This window comes from Podarcis erhardii (genome assembly GCF_964252035.2).
Source record: "Podarcis erhardii genome assembly, chromosome: 2".
NCBI lineage: Eukaryota > Metazoa > Chordata > Lepidosauria > Squamata > Lacertidae > Podarcis > Podarcis erhardii.
Genome location: NC_138498.1, coordinates 59218450 through 59242659, shown reverse-complemented (window position 1 = coordinate 59242659; position 24210 = coordinate 59218450). Strand labels below are relative to the sequence as shown.

The following is a 24210-nucleotide window of genomic DNA, read 5'->3' as shown; positions in this document are numbered from 1 at the left end:
GACCACTGGTCAAGTTAACAGGGACTGATGGGACTTGTAAAATAGGATTTGGAGGACCCTGCACTGGTGTCCCTGATGTGGTGGGTTTTCTGAAGCTTTTGTCTGCCTATGATTGGGTTGCCATAAATGTATGGGATCTTCTGCGCACAAAGAAAGTTTGCATCATGGTCAAACAAACGTGGAACCACACATTTCTCAGGTAACACATTCCTCAGACCCTCAAAATTGAACTCGAGAAAAAAGCTTTCAGCAAAAGAGAATGTGGTCCAGACAGTCCTAAAGAAACCCTAACCATGTGATGGCTTCTGAGGAGGCTCCAAAGCCACAAACACAACAACTGACTGGAAACTCTGCCAGACAGCCAGATGCTCCTTCTGGAGAAAATGTTACATAGCTTTGAGTTTTGGGTTCTGTGTTCTTGTTGCAAAAGGGGATTTTAAAAAAAATTTAATTTATAAGATATGGACTCAACAACTATGTGCTTTTTGGCTGGGTGTGCGCCTTTTCAAAGGAGCTTATTTTTAAAATCTTCCGATGGTTGCATGCATCTTAAGGCTCTCCTTATTAACAGATAGCCACAACTTAATTTGCAGATAAAGCTAAGAGCAAAGAGGAGCAAAAAGATCAGCTGCCAGCAGTTCAACCTTTGATCCTTAATAGAGTCAGAGGCAGTTGCCAGGAAGCCAGTGTAACTGCTGGCAAACCATGCTAGTGAACCAGATGCTGCCACTAAAAACACTAAAGTCTAGAGCCTTGGGGGCCAAGATGAGCAATAATAATCCAAAGAAGGTGGGAAGCAAACAGCATGCTTCTGCAATAGGATTTCATAACAGGTCAGGTTGATTAAACAGAAATTAACTAATGCAGTTAGGATTTCTAGCTAATTTCTACCTTAGATGTGACATATGACTTGTTTGCACAGGGTCAGCAGGAGCTGCGATATCAGGCTCTTCTGCAAATCAGGAAATTAAAGGATTTGCCCTGATGTCTTGCTAACTATGTTAAGATGATTTCATACGTGTTCAGAAGGAACCTTGTTGCTTATCCCCATTAATAGCTGGGTGATGACACACTGGGTTACCTTTTAAACAGCTACAGCTTCTACTGTATAAGTAAGCTAGGCCCTGGGTAGCTAATGGCAAACCCATTAACTGTAGTACCGTTTCAGATTTTCATGGCTTGGCATTACAAATGAATAATAATTAATTATCTGGAATGGTTAGGTGGTAGTTTCCTATTATAACAAAAAAGTATGTTTTTATAAGTCATGTTATGACTTAACATAGTGACATTAAGTTTGTGTTTTTTAAAAAAATATATCCCTGACCGTTCCTTATTTAAACTGGCTTGAGGGAGTGTAAGAGGGAGTGAGTGTAACATCCAACAAAGTTGAGCCCCTGCAGCTTATATTTAGAAATTAAGCTCTTGAATTAATGCATCTTTACAGGAACACATACATACCTACTACCAAAAATAAATAAACATAGCATGTTAAAATGTCAGCAAACACATCAGCAATAATCATTATGCTGACAGTAGGCTTTTTGGGCCCCAGAAGGAACATATACCTGGGTAAAGGTCCTTCTCAATAAGTTTCATCTGTAGGTGGAAGATCTGTTCCTGGAGTTTGCAAATGGAGTGCTTCATTTTCTCTCGCCTTGTCACCATGTAACAGAGATTCCTAACCTGCAAAACAGAATAACCCCGGTTTCTACTTTAGTGGTGAATTCTGACAAAAATCCACTGGCATCTCAACTACTTAAAATGCTACACCATTTCTCTGCTTATCCTTGCCCTCTTGTTTATCGTGATCAAATCTTTCCATGGCACACTTTGTTTCTCCATCTTTCATGCCTGCATTCCTGTACACTCTGGAGGCAGTTCGAATAATGCAAATACTGCGGGCAAGAAACCACCAATAAAAGAAACATCTCCCTCTTGGATCAGTTATCAGCCCGATACCTATGAATAACTGACAATAACCTAAAGCAGGAATGGGTAACCTGTGGTTGAAATGTTGGTGAAATACCCACTATCCCCAACCATTGGCCAAAGTTGGGGTCCAGCCATATCTGGAGAGTGGCAGGTTTTCTATACCTGGGCTTAAGGCAAAGGCTGCTATAAGCTGCCTTTGACCATCAGCAGAGGCCGTCTGGCATCTAATTCATGTAATAGGCTTGGGAGGGTAGCTTATCTACCTTTTCAAGCAGCAATTGTTTGCAAAGAGAAGATGCCACAAATATTTTGTCCAGTTTTAATGTGGGAATGGAGTTGATCTGTGGAGGGCAGGAGAGAGGACTGCACATGCCACGAAGTGTGGGTTCTTCTGGTTATGAGAGCAAAAGCTATGGTGAAAGAATGAGGGAAGGTGAAACTAGCAATATTAATGAGTCACAGACTGGGGTAAGAAAACCTCTGTTGTGTCTTGAATCTTTTAATAATTATTGACAAATAAGTCTCTGCTTCTTCTAAAGAAAATTGTTTACCCTACACTTGCAGGGCACAACAAAGTTCTAGGCTGGAAGAGATGAAATTGTCTCATTTTATCCTTCTCATACAGCAACTCATATTCTTCTCATATGACAATGTCAGCCAGGCAGGGCTGAGACATAATGACTTGGCCAAGGCCACTAAATGAATGTCAAAGATAAGAAAGGATTGGACTTTGGGTCTTCTGCATCCACGTCCAAGCTCAAAATCCAGCCACTATAGTACAACCGCTCTCAAGCAGGCAACTACTGTGCCTTCAGTGACCAGAGGCAGCCCAGCTGTCCTTCCTTCCAATAAAGATTGAGCTATTGGTACAATGCATTACTTTGTTTGCGCATGGCTCTGGTAACGGGAATGAACTTTAAAATAACAACATCTGTAGGATACGTTTAATATAATTAAAACCTACTGTTTTAATTATACAGCTTGGTTCAGGATGTGTCTATATAAAATAGTACTTTTATGGAATTCTGCAGTAGAACTGCAGCAAGTTTTTCTGTCATTACGTTTAAAGGTCCTGTGTTGCTAGTAATAGCTTTGTATAGTGGAAGAGAATTATACAGCAAAGACTCAGTTTGCAGACACTGCTGGAGCCTTGAGGAGCAGGATTGATCTACAAATGTCAAAAAGATACAGTGGCCCACTTTGCATGGCATGGTAAACCACAGTTAATGGTTCACCATGAGTGCATCTTTCTGGACTATTTGTCGGCTCCCTGCTAGCACGCAGAGGAAACTCTGGCTTAGTGTTATATCCGAACCAGGGATTATGGTTTGTTTCACTCCAACAAACCATGATCGGTACACTAACAAACTTTGGCTACAGATTGTGGTTTACAAGGTGTGGAAAAACCACAACTCCTCATAGTGCTATGACAGGGGTTGTGGTTTAATACTACTGGCTTTGTTTGTCCCCACGGACAACAATCTGCCACAGAATTTTCCAAATGCTTCTTTTTAAAAAAATAAAAATAAAAAACCCCCACACAAAACAATAACACCTTTCTCTCTGGCAGGTGTACAGCAAATGACAGTGCTTCTAAAACAAACCCAGTCACCCAAAGGTCACTTCTGTCTTGCTTCCTTCAGGAGAGGAGCTGTCATTTCACCAGTGACTGATGACCCAGTTGCAAGAAATCCTCCTCAGAGAAAAGCTCCATTCAGCATAAATACTGTATGCAGAGGGAATGTCAGTGGTAAAAGAAAACCTTGTACCAGTTGGCTATCCTGTTTCGACAGCATAGCTGTTCAGGAGAGAGCAAAGCCCAGACACAGATCAAGGAGACCAAAAAGAGCTGTTCAAGTGTCAAATTACTTCCTGACACATTATCATGCTGAGGCAACTGCAGGGGTCCGAGACCTCAACCCCTGAAGTTCAAGATCAGTCTTCAAGCAGAAGCGCTCCTGATTTTTAACATTTGCTTTTCCAAATCAGTACAGGGGCATGAAAAGCCTGTTGCTAATCTCTAACAGGACTTCATTGATGATTTAAGCCACCCTGTCACACACTGTCAGAGGCACAGTGTGAAGTAAATATAGACTTTACAGGCATCTAAATATACCCATCCTCTTCTGACCTAAGTCTGCCCTGGTTCATTCATATACTAACTGGGCCAAATTCTGATTCATTACCGCCCTGTGCAATGCTGTTACACTCATGCCCATGAGCAGCTGGTATGAAAATAAAGCTTTATTCACATAACAAAAAATCTCTCTGGAGACCCCTCCTTCAGAATCCCTGCCAACTCCTACCTGCATCAAACTTTTAAGAAACTGTGCTATTTCATCAGGACCTTACCCACAACTGTGTATAACAGGCACTTGGGGGGACAGGGACCCAAAATAAGCAAAACCAAAAAGAAGTTCTGAACCAATTTAAGCACAAATTCTGTGTCTTGCTTGATGTTTAGCTCATTAAATTTGTATAGAGGTTTACATTAAAAAGTCCTGAAGCAATCTCCAAGCAAGTAAAGAAAAGGGGTGGGTGGGTGTTGAATTCAGAGAAGTATCTGCACAAGAGGAACAGTGTCCAAGGTAGGAAAAATGACTAAATTCAGCTCCTCCCCACCCACTCCAGAAAAAAGAGAGTTCCCAATAGCTATGTGTGTGCAACCCTAATAGATGGATCACAAATGCATATAACCAGGCAGAGGGCCTTTTCAGTAGTGGCACCCATTCTGTGGAATGCCGTCCCATCAGATGTCAAGGAAATAAACAACTATCTGACTTTTAGAAGACATCTGTAGACAGCCCTGGTTAGGGAGGTTTTTAATGTTTTATCAAGGTTTTTAATATAGTATTCTGTTGGGAGCTGCCCAGAGTGGCTGAGGAAACCCAGCCAGATGGCCGGGGTATAAATATACCGTATTTTTCACCCCATAGGATGCACCTAATTTTTTTGGGGGGGGGGATAAAGAAAAAAAATTATTTTCCCCCCAGGCGTGGGGCTGGGGTGGAGGACGCCCGAGCTTCCCCCGACCCCAGAACAGGCAGCTCTCCGCAAGCCTTGGGAGACCGGCGCGACTACCCGCCGGGCTCCCACGCTTGCGGATATCTGCATGAAGCCCAAACCAGGTCGGGGAACAGCAGGATGGCGGCGCTCCGCCTCTCCGCTGTTCCCCGAACTTGTGGAGCTGGCGGCAGGGAGAAACACGCTTCTCCCTGCCACCAGCCTTCAGACCAGATCACGGGACAGCAGGAAGCGCGCTTCTCCCCGCCACCAGCCTCCAAACCAGGTCGGGGAACTGAAGCCCGGGGCGCGCTGTGCAGCACGCCCCAGGCTTCGGGCGGCAGGCTGCTGCCTGCAAGCCCGCGAGAACTCCCACAGGGCTCGCAAGGCTTGTGGATAGCTTCCTGAAGCCTGCATTCACCCCATAGGACGCACACACATTTCCCCTTCATTTTTGGAGGGGAAAAAGTGCGTCCTATAGGGTGAAAAATACGGTGGTAGTAGTAGTAGTAGTTGTTGTTGTTGTTTACATCTACTTGTGTTTATGAATCTTCTTACAACTAGGGACTGTGCATGTGGAAGCTTGATTCCATGTTTGTAGGCCAATTGACTGGATTAGGCTATGTGTGTATAAATAAACAAATCCCCCTCATAACAGCATTGCATTTCTGAAGTAAAACTGTGGGATGGCGTGAAAGTAGGGAGGAAAAGTAAATTCTCACTGGAGTGCCTCATGTACAATGTCCTCAACAATATTTCCAGTAATTTATACAGACAAAGAATGATATTCACATAACATTTTTCATTCTTCCCCCTCGCTTTTTTTGGGGGGGATGAATATCCATCTCTTTAGTAAGCCTTGGATATCCATGACTATGCATCCCTTTGGTAAGCTTTTACAAAACAGTGCAAGTATTTAGGAGCCTGTGTATCTCTAACATCACATTTGATCTGCCCCTCACCATTAATCTCTGCTAGCTGGAACCAAAATAGTAAACAGAATTGTTTGCTTGTCAGAGGCTTTTTTTAAAAAGCTATATGGTGACAGAAACACCATGAATTTACACTTGCCCAATTATCTGGGTTTCTTCTGTCTTCACTGATGAATTAATGTGAGTGAGACTTTGGGCAGTGAGCTTCCTGGATCTTAATTGTAAATAACCAGCAAGACAAATAAAAACAAGGGCCTGTTCCTTATGTAATTAAGGAGGACAAACCCTGCACTCAAACAATTATTCTTTTCTCTGGGTGCAGTTAAGAAAATTGCATCCAGACTGGGTGCATTTTCACTGCAGTGTTCATGTCAGAGTAGACCTTCCAGGAGACTGTCACCTGCACAATAGTAACTGATGTCCCAAAATTTAAGGTGTTAAAATTTATGGTTGTTTCTGCTTCTGAAAGGTGTTTGGTGGGGAAAAAATACCCCTGAAATCTATTGATTTTATGCCACTGAGGTGCTTTATCTATATTAACATATCCAGGTAAAAAAATGTGCATGCAGTTTTGCAAGCAAAAACTGACCCAGTGAAGCATGCAGGTGCCCTTTTTCTGACAAAACACACATGGCTTTGCATGGGGGCTTTTTACCACCCTAAGACACAATGGTATCTAGACTGGGGTAGCGGATAAAAAAGGTAAAGGGACCCCTGGCCATTAGGTCCAGTTGTGACCGACTCTGGGGTTGCGGTGCTCATCTCGCTTTATGGCCGAGGGAGCCAGCGTACAGCTTCCAGGTCATGTGGCCAGCATGACTAAGCCGCTTCTGGCGAACCAGAGCAGCGCACGGAAACACCGTTTACCTTCCCACCGGAGCGGTACCTATTTATCTACTTGCACTTTGACGTGCTTTCAAACTGCTAGGTTGGTAGAAGCAGGGACCGAGCAACGGGAGCTCACCCCGTCGCAGGGATTCGAACCGCTGACCTTCTGATGGGCAAGTCCTAGGCTCTGTGGTTTAACCCACAGCACCACCCGCGTCAGTTTCTTAATTTTGGTTTATCAAGGTCAATAATGTGAGGGGCAAAAGAATCAAAGAAACAGGGCAGTGGAATACTTTAAAATTGTCACATCTGTGAATGGGTGGTTTTGGGGTTTTTTTCTTGTTTTTTTTTTTTTTTTTAAATAAAGGCTTCCTGGAGTAACATGAATACAAAATATGATGTCAGTTTGGAAGTAAAAGCAATCAAAAGTGAATTGAAAATATGACTAATTCCTCAATAAGTCCTAATTAGCCAGAAAAAAGAACACCCTCCTGAAATGAATGTGTGCTGTAACAGTTCAAAGGGAACTAAATATGCAAAAGCAGAGGACTTGACTTTACTGATACATGCTCATTAAGGTTTTAAAAGCGTTTGAGTAGAGTGGTAAAATGCATATTGTGCACCAAATCTAAAAACAATCATCTTATGAGGATATAATTGCAAGTTTTATTTATAATTTTATTCACAGCAGCTCTGACTGTGCTCTCCCATTGCCAAAGCAACAAAGGTCCTGCATGAGTGCAGTAGCCCGAATCCTGGATTCAATACAATGCTTCAATAATACACAGCTCCTGGATTTGGCTCCTACTGCACAATTACTTTTTAGGGATATAATCATATGCATACTTCTTTGGGAGGAAAGCCTACCGAACTCAGTGGGACTGAGTTGTGAATAAACATAGGTAGGATCAGGCTAAAAGTTTGGTTAAGCACTCACAGGATTAAGTAGTTCCTACATGGACAGCTAATCCTGAATAATAACACAAGAATCAATCTGCTCACGGGAACAAGCCTTAAATACTATAAGGTATGACACCTCCAGCTAATAGATGAGGCTTTCAGTATTTTCTAACTCCTGTGGGTACTCAGTGATCAAAGAATGCTTATTTTAAACCTATCAGTGATGTTTCTTTTGTTGTTGTTTTTTGTGAGGAGACCGATCATTGCTTAAATAGCTGCCTATTGGTAGGAATTGTGCCAGATATTCTGCCCTCCTTAACTTTAGGTTTGGGTGGATAGTCCACTTTGCTCTGTGAACTTCCCTTTCACATAGTCCACTTCTGCAATAGGTTCAAATCTGGAAATTTATACCAACTCAAGCCATGATTACACTTTGCAACTCCTTTGACACTTCCCCCAGCTGCAATATCTGTAACTGAAGACAGCCAACAAGGGGCCTCTACATGAACTTTCAGGCTGTAACCCAGGGCAATAAAGCAAATATAGTCTCTAAACTAAATACTATGGACTGCTTAGAATCAAAACCTGGTGGTGAAAATGGACTATAGAGACTGGGAATAGTGTGGTATAAAAACAGGTTAAAAGAAATGCGGACAGCTGGTTGTGAAAGGTGGGACCATTGAGGTGAACCAACAGAGGATGATGGGAGGTTTGTGGCATTAAAAAACCCCGGATGGGTCTAGAAATTGGGCGGCACTGTAATGGGAATAGCAGGTGTTAGGGAAGAAGGTTTAAACAGTAAAATGTTTGTCTTATCTGTAAACACCCTAGAAAGCAGTCTTCACACTGTCAATATATCCTGTATGCTCTTTTTGATTATCCCTAGGTGAAGTTCTCATTGCTTGCTTGGTCTTATAATGCACACATTGAAATATACTGAGACAGCTCCTAGTCCCACTATAAAACTGGTGGAGGAAGCAATAAGAAAGTGGATGACAGAGAAGGAAGTTGGTGCGAGACAATACCGTCTTATCTGCATAAACGTATCATGACTGCTCTAACAGTGATGCGCTTTCCTGTCAGACCTACATGGTTTGGACTGCAAACCCATACAAAATGTTAGTATTATCTCAAGAAATTTTGGAAGCTCCTGTTTTAGAGGTGGAAAAGTTTTTAGAAAAAATTGGTAAGAATAAATATCCAAGACTCAAGTACAGAAATGTGATTTATGCACTATATATTTTATGTGATCTATATTTTAACACACACCTTTCGATTTATTATGGTTTGAAGTGAACATCAGACTGAAATCTCTTTACAAGGGAAACAGCTGCCTCTGGCAAGATATGTGTTAGAATGTCTTTCAGTTTCTTAATTTATATGTCTAAGAGAAAAATGCTTTTTATTGGCCATGTAACTACTTTCACCAGCATTGCTAAAACTACACCACACACCATAAACAAGCTGCACTTCTCTATCAAGTAACTGAAAAATTATGAAGCTTTGCTGAAGTTGAATAAGATAGATTAATTTTTACAGCTGCATTGTTTTGAATTCACTGAGTCTCGGGGGAACTTAGGACAGTGGCTCTCAGTGGAAGATTGTTTTGCTGTGTTTGTCTTTGTTGCTAAAAACACAGCTTCAACAACCTAAAATTACAGAGATCAGAAATGTAAGCAAGAGAATCATTCTCCTATGTTACAGGAAGAAAATAAAGGGTGAAGGGAATGTACATGGCTAAAGAGCAATCTTGAAAGTCCAACACAGTTTCTTAATGCATAATCATGTCATCTGGTTCAGGAAATCTCTATTCCACTTTTAAAATCTTTTAGTCCAATTCTAAAGATATTTCAGATTGGCACAAGTTTTCCCCCCTTTTCAATCCATGCCTCATCCTGTGATCTGTCACTTACTGTTCCTGTTTAATGCAGGATCCTGCCCCTTTACCCTAGTACTTTATTAAAGAACTTGCACTATTAGTCTCAACTAAGGTGTTGTGATATTCCTCTTCTTGGCCCTGTTCTTGTGAGTTGAAATGGTGTCAATAGTGGTTTTTATGAACAATTTTGTCCTAGATGCAATTGTATCTTATGGATAAAGTTAATTTGGGTTCTTGTATAGTTTTTAATATCAATTAAAATATTTGTAAAAGAGCAGAGAAAACAAGTTTCTGACCATGAATTACATCATAAAACAGGGATGAGGAGCTTGTGGCCCTCCAGATGTTGTTGGACTGGTTGAGTCTAACAAAATCTGGATGGCCCCATGTGCCCCATCATCATAAGAAGAGATCTGGGTAGCATTTTGGGGGCATGATGCTGGTTTCAAACCTGTTTTTAAGACTGTAGCAGCAGCTGGTGCAGAAATAATAATGAGTTGGAAGAAACTTAACACTAGCTGGGTTTTTTTAATTTTTGAGGGGGTAAAAAGGTGTCTTTTTTTAAAGTGAAGCATTAAATTCCTTCATGAAGAGCAATTTCTTTGGGTCACTTCATCTCTTACATACAGAACACTTCCTAAGGCCCAGTGGCATTTATACACAAAATGCAGAAAGTCCCCCAGCTTCACATGGTAGAGATCATGAATTGCATTTCATGTGAATCTTCTGAAGCACCATATACATTGAAAAGAGTGCTGCTGAGTACTGTTTATGGTAGAAAGGCAAGCGATACATTTTAACGTAAGCACACATATAATCACAGGAGAAAGAATCAAAATTAAGTGTGAATACAGTGTTTTACAAAATGCTTTGATTCTCTCTCTGATCAGGACAGATCTTGTATTTTCATGGCTTATTTGAACCTCCAGTTTCACCTCTGAACCTGGCACAACTAGGGCAGTCAGTCACAAGGATGAGGCCTGCAATACCCTCTGTCAGCGCTTACCCCTTGTACATTTATTCCCATGCACTATTAAATCCTCTTTGCTTCCCATTCCTAGCTTTTCCTTTCTGCTTCTCTGTGTTTTCCTTTCTCAAGAGATGTTCACTAGGCAATTTGTTTTGTGTCTTCCATCTCAGTTGTTTATGCAGTGCCAACTCTGCCCCCATCTCCTCTACTTTCTGTAGCATCACAGTTGGTTCCGCCACTGTTTGTTTTTGTATGCATAGCTAATAAAAGAGAAATTTACAAGAGTCCAAGAGTTCTGGCAACGTGGAACTTCACAAAGCAGGAGTCTAATAAATTTCCTTTTACTGTCTTGCATGCGGCAGCACAGCCTGCACTAGACACAGCAGGGGGAAAGTAGGGCAAAAGAAGAGTAGATGAAGGTCTGTCATCATAAATTGTTACACTGAGCAATTTCACAAACATTGACCATTCCTTTGAAAAGATTATTAACAAAGCATTCCCTGGCCTTATCTAGAAACTGATTCCTACTATAAAAATTAATCACAAAGGAAATAATAAATTTAATGAGAAAAGATACCCTTTTGTCTATGCTATCCTAGCAGTGTGCTTTTAATTTGCTTAGGAGGGCCAAACTGTGTGGTGGGGTGGAAGGGACTGCAGGATTTATGGGCATTTGACTTCCCTACTGAGCTTTTCAAGAGCTAGTTCTAACCAAGCCAATGGGTCTGTGCTGAAAGACACCCCATGTCATGGACCTACAACAGATAGTATTGTTCTGCTCACACTCACTCACTCTCACTCTCTCTCTCACACACACGCAACAGATAGTATTGTTCTGCTCACACTCACTCACTCTCTCTCTCTCTCTCACACACACGCACACAATTCCTACCCCCATTTTTCCATTTGATTTTTGTGCTTGCTTGGTGTAAGAATGGACCCACAACTTTTGGTTTACATGGAAGTAAAGTTTGATTGTGTTCATTCCAGCCTAACCCTGGTAAATATACATAGGACTGCAGCCCTCATGGTGCCAGCCAACAAAAGTGCTTTGAGTCCTTCACTCTGTCACACAAGCTACCCAAGGAACAGGAGGAAAAGTTTGGTGCTCATTTTGGTCCCATGTGGCCAAGAGGATCCATGTGCCAGCCAAACCTTCCTCTCTGAGTTGGAGAGAGGATGGGGATTTTCTCCACTGCTGTACTGAACCCTGGGAAGCTCACTCAGCTGTGGGGACAAATTCTGCCTTCTCCCTAGCTCCAAGGTAAAGAGGAAGGCTGGGGCCTTTCTCGTTATCTTTACAAAAGGATGGTCTAGACAGGCAAATGAAAAATATGGAACTCCTTGAGTAAAAATCGTAACGAAAATGAATATACAGATAGCGATCAGAACAGAAGCTATGCCTGGGCGCTGTGAAGTTTCAGTGATTGTTAGGATAATCAGGCCACTGGAGTTAAAGAATTACTAGAAACGGTAAAACAGCAGAACATTTCACAAAGCCTGTAATTCTACTCACCCTTTCAAGATCTTGCCTGAGGTGTGTGAAGAGCTTCAAGCGTCGGTACAGCACATCTTGCTCTTGCTGAGCCAAGTTGTCCACCTCATCTGTTTTGGGCATCATTAGAGGCTTGTTGTAATTGGCTTTCCTCTTTAATTTCCAGTACTGATAGACAAAATCAACTAGCCCCTCAGTCAAGTCAAGGTTCTCAGCCACTTCAGAGGGCTTCACAAGATCATAGAAGTCTTCCTCCAACTGTTGGAGCTTCTGTTTCCTCAGCGTTACTTTTTCCATATCCAGCTTGCCTTGATCTGCATCCGCCCGTGCTTCGTCTGGTGGCTTAGTGGCACCACTGCTGTGCTCTAGACAGAAGGACTTGAACTTCACCTCATCGTTCTCTGCTAAAAGTGTCCGCATGTCCAGATTCCGTTCAAAGGCGCATGTTACGTGGAAGGCTGTGATGCAGGAAGGCATGGAACACTGCAACAGATAGGGGGAGAAAGCAGAGCGAAGACCTGAGTATTCTTGTAAAACCATTTCATGGTTAACTAGGATCACTTTTACAAGAGTACCAACAGCAAAAAAATTCCTGCCGTAATTAATACTAGCAGTAAAATTAATGGAGGGTGATGGTGGAAAGTACCACATCCTCATTACTCTCTGTTCAGACCCCTCACTTTTCTTGAGGAGATGGAAAAATACCCCTCCATAATGCCCTCTCTCACTATTCTACAGTACATTTCTATCCACTACACTACAGCTTGCTTACACACTACGTTTATGTTCTTGCTGTTTTTCCTTCATGTAAACATTCCTCATGGGATCTGTCTACTTGATTTTGCTGAGGAGATATTTAATTATACAGCACAGCTGATCCTGTGTCCCACCAAATTGGCTCAGTGGGATGGTCAGGTATTTTGCATGGCCAGGCCAAGTTTTCCCAGTTTTTTATTATATTTCCACTGATTACACTCAGAAGCCTTGTTCTAGCAAAAATAGAAGGAAAGCCCATCCAGGAAGAGGTGCTATCTGGAATGGGGTGAAGATGAGATCTGCTGTTTTCTTTGCTCTTCTTAAAACTTGTCCAGGTGGCCTCTCCTCTGGGTGGGAAGGGTAGGAAGAGTGCACTGATTTCACATTAACAAGCTGCATCCCAGAGGAAGTACAGGTCATCTATCTATCTATCTATCTATCTATCTATCTATCTATCTATCTATCTATCTATCTATCTATCTATCGGCTTGTTTATTGTTACACTGCCTTTCATCCAAAAGGATTCCAAGGTGGCTAATGCAATTTCTGTAGGATGTCACAAACATTAACATCCTGATAAGTATCAAATTAGAAAAGAAGGATGCAGGATTTTTATTTCTCCTCTCCATATTTTCCCCTGGTGACCAATTATTCAGAGCACACAAGGCGCATGCCTTTGCCCTGCTTACTACATTTTGAAAGTTATTGATACTTGAAGCCAGCGTGCTGGTCAAAAGGTCAGCTAGCTATGATATAATACTAATTAGCATGGGGTAACATAAACTATATGAGTCTGACCAAACTGCAGGAGGCAGTGGAAGACAGGCGTGCCTGGCATGCTCTGGTCCATGGGGTCACGAAGAGTCGGACACGACTAAACGACTAAACAACAACAACAACAACAAACATGAACTATGGAACTGTGGGAGATTAGCAGCCAAACGTAACTAATGCATATTCCTTGCTAGTTAGCATGAGAAGGGGCTAATACCATAGAGCTGTACTGCTGACAGGCAATTGCTGAGTGTCTACTCAGACCATAGAAATACAACTGGTAGAGAGAGCTGTGAGTTACATCATTTCCCCTCCTCTCCTGGAGAGGAAGCAGCATATAGTACTTCCTGTTCCTCTCTCTTCTCTCTTCCTTTGATTAGTGCTGGATGTAGTCATGGCCCTGCTTGCTGCAGCTCTAGGTATGGGGCTTTTGCTGCTACTGTTGCTGTGAAGCAAAGCATGATTATAAAGTAGGTAAATCTTATTTGTAAACTTACATTACAAGTTGTTGCCTGATTCTTTGTTAAGTGAGGTAAGAAGGGGGAAGCCAGCTTACTTTTTAGTTGAACTTTCTCCAAAGGAGGCCCTGCAGACTAATTCCTATTCTTTTAATTGGGGTGCCAAAGATGGGATTTTCAAACTCTGTTAACCCACACGCATGGGGGCCTGGTGGGATAAACTGCAATCAATATATCCTCTCCTACCCATTTAAATCTATCCCACATGTACCAGTTTCCAACACTGAAGAATCCTTTTTTCACTGTGACACAGGGAAGGGCAAGGAAAACGGAATTCAGTAAAAAAGTGTCGGGGGAAAAACATTTTACTTGTAATGTCTGAATGGCGAATAGAACTTTTTTTTTTTTTTGCCACTGCCAAAAAAATTGAGGATACTTTATTACATTTATACACCAGCTTTCCTCCAAGGAGCTCAAAGTGGTAAACATAGTTCTACTGGTTTCCTGGAGGTAAATACCCAAGGTATTTATATATGACACAAACATTGCTGACATAGAAAGTAATCTCCTGTTAAACTAAGTAATATGTTTAACCCTTTGAGTAGAGCTGAGTCCATGTGCCAAAACAGGGAAAAGGAACCTGTGACCCTCCATAATATGTTCTGAGGCCACAACAAACATCCACCCCAGTCAGCAAGGCTAATGGTGAGTGATGATGAGAGTCACAGGCTGTGCAACCCTAATATAAAAGGAGAAAGGTATGGAGAAGTTCTGATAAATGAGTGGGTTGCTTTTTGTTTTGTACTAAAATGCAGTAACAGTAGAAAGAAAATGGACTTTAGAGACTCTCCCCCACTCCCCAAATAATTCTGGTTGAGATTTTGCCTTTGCCTATAAAACAGAGCAACAAAAGTACTAATGGTGCCGAAGCATACATTTGCCCTTCTGAAACACTCATATTATATTATTGTGTGTTTATGAGGGTGGTGGTGAGACCAGAGTTTCTACCACATTGTTCTGTTCTTTTTGAACTACCTTAGCTAATGTGATTTTTGGGTCGCAGACTGGGTCACAAGTTCATGAATAAATCTACACTCTTGGGGGCTTGCAATGCCCCTGGAAAGACTGGACCTTTAACAGTATCTTCCCCTTTGATATATGTCCTCTAATTATATATTAAAAAGAAAGAGAACAAAAAAGTGAGCCTCAAGCTTTTGGCAAGCTAGTAACATAAAAATTAACTGATTAACGCTCATTGCAGTCGCTAAATAGCTGTCAACAGTTCTTTTAAAGAAAAAAAATCAAACAATTTTATTAAAGCCCTCCCTATCTAATTTGTTCTGTCCCCCTCCTCCCCCAGGCAGCAACATCTGAAGTGCCATTTCCTACCCAATATAACACATTCCCCAGCTAGCTGTATGTAACTCTGCTGTCTCCTCATGGATCCACCCACTATTCATTAACTGTTTTTTAATAGCTCCGAGTGTCAGGTAATTATTTCAGCCATAACCCATAAGAAATCAGTCTATTCCAGCTGCTAATGGCCAGTTAAACAGCAATAAGGAGCTGTTCTGAAGACCTTATTGCTGAAGACACCACACTGAGCAGTTTACATAGTTCAGATATATTTGTTAAGAACCATGGTTGCTCCAGCTTGAATGATCGCATTAACGCAAGGGGACACTTCCTGAAGGATTTGAGAAGCGTTTCGGGATACTACACGTACTCAATTGAGTGTGAGGGTATTTCAGGGAAGAGGGAAAACAATTTTATGTTCAGTTTTAAAAGCACACTCTGTGCAGCTTTATCTCTGCCCCACTGGTCCCTTAAGGTGCTTTTCTCCTCTGCTGAGCTCCAGGAAAAACATCTGGTGAGAGGATGCTAAGGGAATATAAGAGGTTGGGGCAAAGAGAGTTCACTTCCCCCTCACCTGAGCATCTCCCTTTCCTCTAAAAAGGCAGACCCGTATCCCTGTGACTGGGGCAGACCTAGGGTTAAACAAAGAGGTCTGATACTGACATGTCAGGTTTGGTCCTCATATTTGCAGGATCTTAAGGAGGGCAAAAGAGTCATAACAGTGCTATGGGACACTCTGCCACTTGTGGAGCTACTAACAGAAATCTGTCCAGGGTGGTGATCTGATAGCCCCTAAACAGCAGATCTAACCAAATATTGTAAACTGCATTCCATGCAGGGATAAGGTGTGGTGGGATGCACTGACGCAGACATGACCTAAGAATCGGAGTATTGAGTTTTCATTCATTTTGCTGGATGCACAGTATCAGTGCCCAGATTTGTAAAGCAATGCTGTTCTGCTATCATGCGGTTTTTATCATAGGCCTGCCTGATATAAATACCTGGGCTGGGGATGGGGGACTATGTTGAAAAGATGCAGCGGAGTCACTTTCCTAAGTGTTATTGCATTTTGAGGTTACAGGCTTTTGCCAGCAGTAAACAGCTTTGATTGAGTTTTCTTGTCCGGTAGCCAAAGCTGTAATTTTACTGCATACATAGCTAGATAGCTACTGATGGAGCCAATTGTGTTTATATTGGAGTAACATCTGGGGGTACTTTAAAATGAGTGATTGGAAAGATCCTTTGTGCTGTTGTGCACACAACTAGCTGCAGTGCTGAGATGAAAGCTGGGCAAGGACCTCTCCGGCTTAGCTAAGCTACTGAAATAAATGCATCTCGGTTTCTCCCCTCCCCTCCCTATTTGCGTCACAAACAGTATTAATATCATTATTAAATTGTTTATGACTTTTGCCAGAACAACAGCCTACACAGTGCCCTTTTATGAAGGAAAGATTATCCGCGCTACCTTACAGATAAAACAAACAGAATGCCACCCATCCTGGGTTTCCTCTGACAGATGGCAAGTAGCAGTTGTCAGGGACTCTGCCCGAAATGCAAATAGGAAATAATTAGCAAGCTGAGCTGACAGGTCAACAACGAAAAGTACCTGTTCAGCAGTAGCTACCAAAGAACCTTGCATTAAAGTGATAATGAAGACGTTATTGATGCATTATTCCCCTCCTCCAGCCCAGCTAGCAGAATAAAACCATACAGCAGAGTGGGGAGAAGAATATACTGAAAGGTAGCAAGAGTTGGGAATTGTGTTAATGTACCACTGTATAGGGTTGTAGACTTAGTCTTTTCAAAAAGGGAATTGTTTAGTACTGTCCTCTTGCACATCCCTGCCCCTTGGAAAACCAAAGTCATATGTTTACGCGTCAACGTGGTTATTGTGAATGATCCTCTGTATCACTGTTGAACCTCTAAACCAGTGTACAGTGGTACCTCGGGTTACATGCGCTTCAGGTTACATACGCTTCAGGTTACAGACTCCGCTAACCCAGAAATATTACCTCAGGTTAAGAACTTTGCTTCAGGATGAGAACAGAAATCGTGCTCCGGCGGCACGGCGGCAGCAGGAGGCCCCATTAGCTTAAGTGGTGCTTCAGGTTAAGAACAGTTACAGGTTAAGAACGGACCTCTGGAACGAATTAAGTACTTAACCCGAGGTACCACTGTAGTTGCACTGATGTTGCATTGCCTAAAGGTACTATCTCCCAGACCACCTCCTTCCCTACAGCACTTCTCAGATGTTAAAATCAGCAGAGGCGGCCTTCTTGGTAACACCACCTCCCTGGAGAGGGCATTCTCTGTGTCTGCCCCTAAATTCCCTCTTACAGAGGTGAATGTGGCTTCTTCATTATAGTGTGTTCAGAGAATGCTCAAGATGCAGCTTTGCCTGTGTGCCCAACGTACTCCTATGGCTGAAAACTGTTTTAACTGTTTTTAATTCTTAATTTTAGATTGTTGAAACTTGCCCCAAGACCTGTTGGTGAAGGGTGGGTAATAAATTTAATAACAACAACAAATGTATTTATAATAGTTCTTATCTGCCCTTCACCATAAGGTTCCAGGGTGGGTTATAGTAATATAATCCTACAAGTAAAGGAGGAAGGATTTGTATACGATTATAAAAACAAGTAACACAATTCCTAGCAACCCCATTACTCCATTACCTACTCCATTACTTTTCTCCACTAAATCCCTGGCTATTGTCACTTTCACTGAGCTGCATGAATTTTGATCCCTTTGCCTGGAAGGTTTCAGGAAAGTTACCCCCCGCCCTTGGCCAAAAGCTATTTTATAAAGCTATTGTGGAGTCTTCTATGCTAAATTTCACCTGCATAAGCAAACCCAGATGGAGATGCTACATCAACACAAATAATGAGATTTGCAATCCTAATGTGATGAAAGTGGAGGCAGATCTGAATTCTAATTCCCCCTCCCCTATGTTTCAGTTTGATGCTTAGTCATTGCTTAAACGTTTAAACAAATGAATCATCTACATATTTCTTTCATTCCTTCTTTTGGTGAAAATGTTCTCCCTCTTACGAGGCCAGCGCCAACAAAAGCTCAACTGTCAGTCTTATGAAGACTTATGAAATGTGGGATGTCAGCAAAGGAGACAATAAAACCCTGTTTTCCATTTCAGGTGACCTTTCATGCAAATCCACTCAGCTCAGAGCATTTCAAAACTAACACGTGAGCCAGAGCTAAGAGGATGAAGTCTCAGAGAAAACTGAATTCTTCCTTTTCTTCCCACCCCCCCACCCAACGCTGCCAAGTGTAGCCGTCTTGTTTCCCTGCCCTTCCGTTCTTCAAAAGCAGTTGCCATTATGACAGAATATCTCCATCTGGCAGGGTGAATAAGCAGATCCACCCAGAGCCATCGCAAATGGAATTGAATCAAATGTTGGAAAGATTTAATGAAACGTGTGTGAGAGCTTTCACTTCAGGCTAAAAGGGATTGCTTTAAAATTTCTCCCTTACAATGCCCCAAATGTTATGGTTGTGGCTTCACACTTTCTGTTCATATAGCACATGACTTTCCTTCCACCAGATAGCTGTCTCACGACAGTTGCAGCCTCAACATACAAACAATCTTTGACAGATCCTCCCTTTGGACCCAGAGATCAACACTTCGGTAATCTTCCTAGAGATCAAAGTGAGCTTGGATAAGATAAAATACTGTGATAAAAGAAGTGGAAAAGAACACTTGACTGTATTCAGTGGCATTTCTTGTTACCTGGGAACTAAAGATAAAAAAGACCAACATTCTGCTGCTATCTCCTGCAAAACCTGACAGGAAGGGAAATAATTTACACACAAACCCCCTTGACGCCATGGAGACACTGGGAGAGGAGAGGAGGGGGAGTCCCTCTCCTTTCCCTTCCAACTAAAAGCTGCACATGAGATAAAAGCCAGTGAGGTCAATGTAAAGTAACATAATGGTTAGCAGGTTGGACTATGACCTGGGAGACCAGGGTTCGCCCACTCAGTCAAGAAGGGTACTGGGTAACCTTGGGCCAGTCACCATCTCTTAGCCTAACCTACCTCACAGGGCTGTTGTGAGGATGAAAATTTTTTGGGGGTGTCAGGTGACTGCCATTGGAACAGGGGAGAGAGGCAGAGACACTGTCGGGATACAGGGAGCCTCCAATGCTTCTAAGGAGCAGTTCCTCTTCCAGCAAGGGGAAAAGCCACACCTCCAGTGGAGAAGAGAGGGAAGGGGCCAGCCAAGTGAGGAGAGGGCTCAAAGATGCTGCTGAGAGCCCAAGCACCTCACCTAGCCCGGCTGGCCAGGAGGCACACACGCCACTTCCATCGCCACACTTGCGCAGAGGGGTGAAACACAAGGAGGGGAGGTGGAGATTTGGGGTGTCTAAGTTCTTATATTGGGGGAGAAGCCGGAAGGGGCAACTCCCGGATTCTGCCTTAAGTGACTAAGACGGACATGAACCTTGTGTATCTTCACTGTAAATAGTTTGTACAATAAAACCTGTAAAAGACAGGTCAGAGTCCTGCCTGGTTACTCACGAGAAACTACCACCCAGCATTCTGACAGGGACACACCCCCATGTACACCATCTTGAGCTCCTTGGAAGAAAAAGGTGGTATAGAATTGAAATGAAATAAATAAATAAACAAAAGTTATAACAAAAGTTATAAACACCCAGCAAGGCCTAACAGGTTGCGCCTTTTGGTCGCTTGTGTATATTATTTGCCAGTGACTCTCAACACGCACTTCATTAAAACAATTTCTTTATCTTTCTGATATGGGTAGTGCACAGTTCGACTACACATAACTGCTTACCTGAATACATGTTCCAGTGCACTCCTTGCAAAGACTGCATGACAAAGCCCATCTGCTTGCTGGGATATGTGATATCTTCGTAATGGGTTCCATTTTTTCAGGGCATCCAATGCTAACCTGAGCACAACACAGAACACACCAATTATTGGCTATCATGTATCTTCTCAAACGATAAGAACAGAACTCTAAGGGTGGCTCTGATACAAACTAAATTCGACACATCAACCATGTAATGTGTGAAACAGAATTAAACTGTGAAAACTGCTACCAGGAAACTGCAGGTGTATCCATGGAATGCCTGCAATACATGTTACAACTGTAGTGTGAATAGCCCTGGGGATAATTATAGCACATTGCATGGAGAAGGTTCTGAATGTCTGAATGGACTGTTTAGAGATCACAGTGCTTAACAACAATAAGCTTTTAATTTCAGGCATCCTTAAGTCCTGTGTGCTCAACAGAATCCTTGGCATGAATGACAGGTGATGATTCTGGACAGTACCTGGCATGGTGAAATCCAAATATATCTCATCTACATCACATCTACCTACCACTTAGAAAGTCATTTAGTATCTTACTTCAGGTATCCATAAGGCACAGCTAACGTGGACCCATTTTGTCCCACTCCGGGTGGGTTTCAGAGCTCCCCCTCTCTTTGGGCAGAGTAAACACTTTGGCTGGACTCCAAGGGCACAGGTTCGGCAAAGCCAGTTTCCGATGGGAACTTTCAGGATTCCATAGCAAGCCTAAGTAAACATATTGCAAAAAGTAAGTTGCTTTTATGAGGGATGGAAAACAACACTGTAAAATACACTACAACCAAGACAGGCAAATTAAATGTGGCTATCTCTGATGCATTTAATTCCATGTGCTAAACCTGTTGGTAGACATATTGCACTTCTTACATTATTCAGTCTTATTTTCTTAGTCTTTGAGAATCCATCAGTATAATTATTTACAAAGCACTGGAGTTCAAGTCACAAGTGTCCAAATCTTAAGTATTCCAGAAGTTATGCAATAGTGTGTGTGTGTGTGTGTGTGTGTGTGTGTAGGCATGCTCCAAACACACCTTTCAGGATTCCACAGCAAAGTTTAAATGATTAATATACCAAAAGTGGCATTAACTTCCAGATTTTGTTCATTATACACCCACATATTATGTATGATGTTTAAACGGTACATCACTGTGCAATTATGCCTAGACTGAACTTCAAATAATTTACTATTTAATTTAAATTAAATAATATTAAAAAATTGTTGTTAAGATTGCTTTGAGATATTTGAAAGGAAGCAATTAATAAATTGAAATAAAAATTAAATACTGTGGACATCCCTAAGCTTAAACTGGCCCTCACCCATGATGGGGGCTGAATGATGATCTCATTACAGAGCTCTTCCTCTCTCTGGTGTTTTGACAATCCCAGAGCTTGATATCTTTGCTACTAATGAACAACTGGGAGAGGAGTAAACATGGGAGGAATGAACACAGGTACTGGGCTCTCATTTTTTTTGAGGCAGTTTAGGCAGTTTAGCATCCTAAAGCAGGGGTGCCCAAACTTTTTTCAAAGAGGGCCAGATTTGATGAAGTGAACATGCGTGAGGGCCGACCAAAGTTGTTGAACTTTCTTTTTAGGATTGAAGTTGACCCCAAGGTTGTTGAGCTGTTTTTAGGATTGCAGTTGTTGGGCTTTTTAAAGGATTTTACCCCAGGACATATACTGCTACGGGGGCTGGATTAAATCAAACGGCGGGCCAGATTAGGCCCCCGAAATGGACGTTGGACATGCCTGTACTAAAGAGTCATGGATTTCTAGAGGATAGTTTTTGTCACGTACAGCAGGTCCCAGGTTCAATCCCTGGCACCTCCTGGTTTAAAAAATGGGGGAGGGAGTATGTTTGCATTTCAAGTTAGCAAGATTAAAGAAGCCTGGGACCTGCTTGAAGCCTTGGAGAACGATGCTTCCAGTCAGAGCATACAGTCTTGGGTTAAGATTCCCCACCCCAATTTTGCTGGACTACAACTCTCATTGTCCCAGACTATTGATCATGCAGGCTGGGGCTGATGGAAGCCGGAGTCCAATAATATCTGCAGAGTCACAGGTTCTCCCTCCCCCAGCGTAAATGGACCATTTTGACTCAGTAAAGAGCAATTCCTTATGTTCATGTTGAATTCAAGCCACCTTGAAAGTCACTAAGGCACTCTTGGAGAAAGAGTAACACCTCGGGTTCATTTCCACACAAGCTACAGCAATGCTCAAGCCCATCAGTGTGGGCTACCAATACTGGAATGAATACATTAGACGTTAAAAGCTCATTGCCTCATTAGCAGGTCCCTCTGTAGGTGGTAAATTTTAAAGCCTAAAGGTAATCCAAAACCAGCTACTGATTTATTCATTTAATTGATCTGACGTGTGTGGCAAGGCGGCAGTTGATGCACGATTTAAAGTTCCTCTTGGAAAAGGTAGAATTTGTGCTCTTTCCTGCAGCTGTTTGCAATCTAACTATAAGCTCCTTAAAATTCACAATGTGTCCCAGATTGTTGTGTTCTTCCTTCCAGGTTAATTCACTTGTAGGTTAGTGTGTGAATCACATTATGGACTTTTAAAGAAAATCCAATATCATTTTCTTCATTCTGAGCTCATGTGTCTTGGAAGCACAGTGTTTAAACAGCTTTGATTTAACTGTGCCAGAGAGAATGGAGGAAGAAGAAATCCTTAGGAGCAAAGAGGAATCTATAATCAACTGCCTTCAAATTCACCTGTCATTTCCATCCCTACACTGAGATCAACATCATGCTTGTTTGGAAAGGGGGGGCACACACAAGCTGCACCCAAAGAAGTAGCAAAGGGTACTAATGAACCAAACGAAAATGTATTTCCTTCAAAGACTAGCTCTCAGCACCCCTACCTGTTTCCAATTTTGAAATTCATATGACTGTTGTTGTTTTTTAAAGGCAAAGTTTTCTCACCCGCTTTTTGGTAGAGGGCCAAAATAAGGTCGTAAAATTTTAGCGTGCGCAGAAACTGCTGGTGACACAACTTTGTGGGCAATTGCAAGGCATGCCTTCCTCGTCTGCATGTGGTTTGTATGTCATGATAAGGCAAACTATGAGCTTGCACCTGCTTTGCTCTTCCCTGGTCCTTTTAGCACAGTGTGGTGGGGCAGCTAAGTCAAGGCTTGGCTGAGCAGAACGTCTGAACCCAGGATCCTAGTTAAGGCCTCGCCTTGCTAACCATGACATGTAGCACTGCTAAAAGGACTGAGGAGGAGCAAAGCGGGTGGAAGTTTCTTTCTGAAAGCCAGCTCAGTTGCATGGTTTGGGTAAGCCATATTTCAGTTTACTGCAATGTCTTAAAGAGGCTACAGAAGGGACCGGGGTTGCTGTTGCCACTGCTCAAGACGCAGCCAGTCGGACATAGCAATTCCTGCCTTCCTGGAGGAATTCAATCATGTGCCCAAGCCTTGAGGGAGAGTAGAAATGCTTGCTTCTAACACAGTGTGAAACTCTCCAATGAGGTGCGTTAAGCACCACCTTTTTTCTGACAAAGGCTCTGTCCCATGTAAGACAAACAAAAGTTCAACACCAGAAACTTTTTCTACCATGGAAATACAGCTGTGCCTGCTGGACTTCTCTTTAAAATGGTAGCTGTTGAAAGTATTGGGGGAAATTGTGAAATCAACAAATGAGGCAATTAGACAAAACCAACAAACAAATAAAAAACCTCCCAAGGGACCATTTCTGTGTCTTTTTGCATAAATTTATTGCTCAAGCACATAAACCAGGGAAGAATTTGTCTGGATGAGGGTAAACAGATACAAAGGAGAAGTGGGGGGGGGAGAGCATGTTCTGAATTTTTTTCATGTACACAACACTTAAAGACTTATCGAAACCCTTTTCTTCCATTATATTGGATGATCCCAGGGATATAACCTGCCCACACCATATTCTGCTGTGTAAGAAATCTTTATGACTCCTGGGCCTCCTTGGCATTAGAACTCATGGGGGGGGGGGTTTAAAGCATCTTATACTGTGTCACAACACACGGAAGCAGAAAAAAGTGGCAAGAGGCTGGCTATATAAGTGAGGAGTTGTTATAGACATGAAGAGGGC

The 24210-nt window shown here is 42.2% G+C and overlaps 1 protein-coding gene and 1 long non-coding RNA gene across 2 annotated transcripts in view; one reads left to right on the top strand and one right to left on the bottom strand.

Moving 5' to 3' along the window:
* Positions 1-24210, bottom strand: part of JADE2 (jade family PHD finger 2) — a 145426-nt gene that overhangs the window by 13206 nt on the left and 108010 nt on the right. Inside the window, exons 7-10 of the mRNA XM_081850324.1 lie at positions 20678-20845; positions 20100-20216; positions 11964-12425; positions 1569-1686 (exon numbers count right to left, since the gene is read on the bottom strand). Of these exons, the coding sequence (XP_081706450.1) occupies positions 1569-1686; positions 11964-12425; positions 20100-20216; positions 20678-20845 (865 nt within the window). The remainder of the gene's footprint in view (positions 1-1568; positions 1687-11963; positions 12426-20099; positions 20217-20677; positions 20846-24210) is intronic.
* On the top strand, positions 13837-19681 carry LOC309335404. Its single transcript, XR_014153477.1, has 3 exons — positions 13837-13942; positions 14536-14688; positions 18438-19681. It is a non-coding gene; the product is annotated as an uncharacterized lncRNA (long non-coding RNA).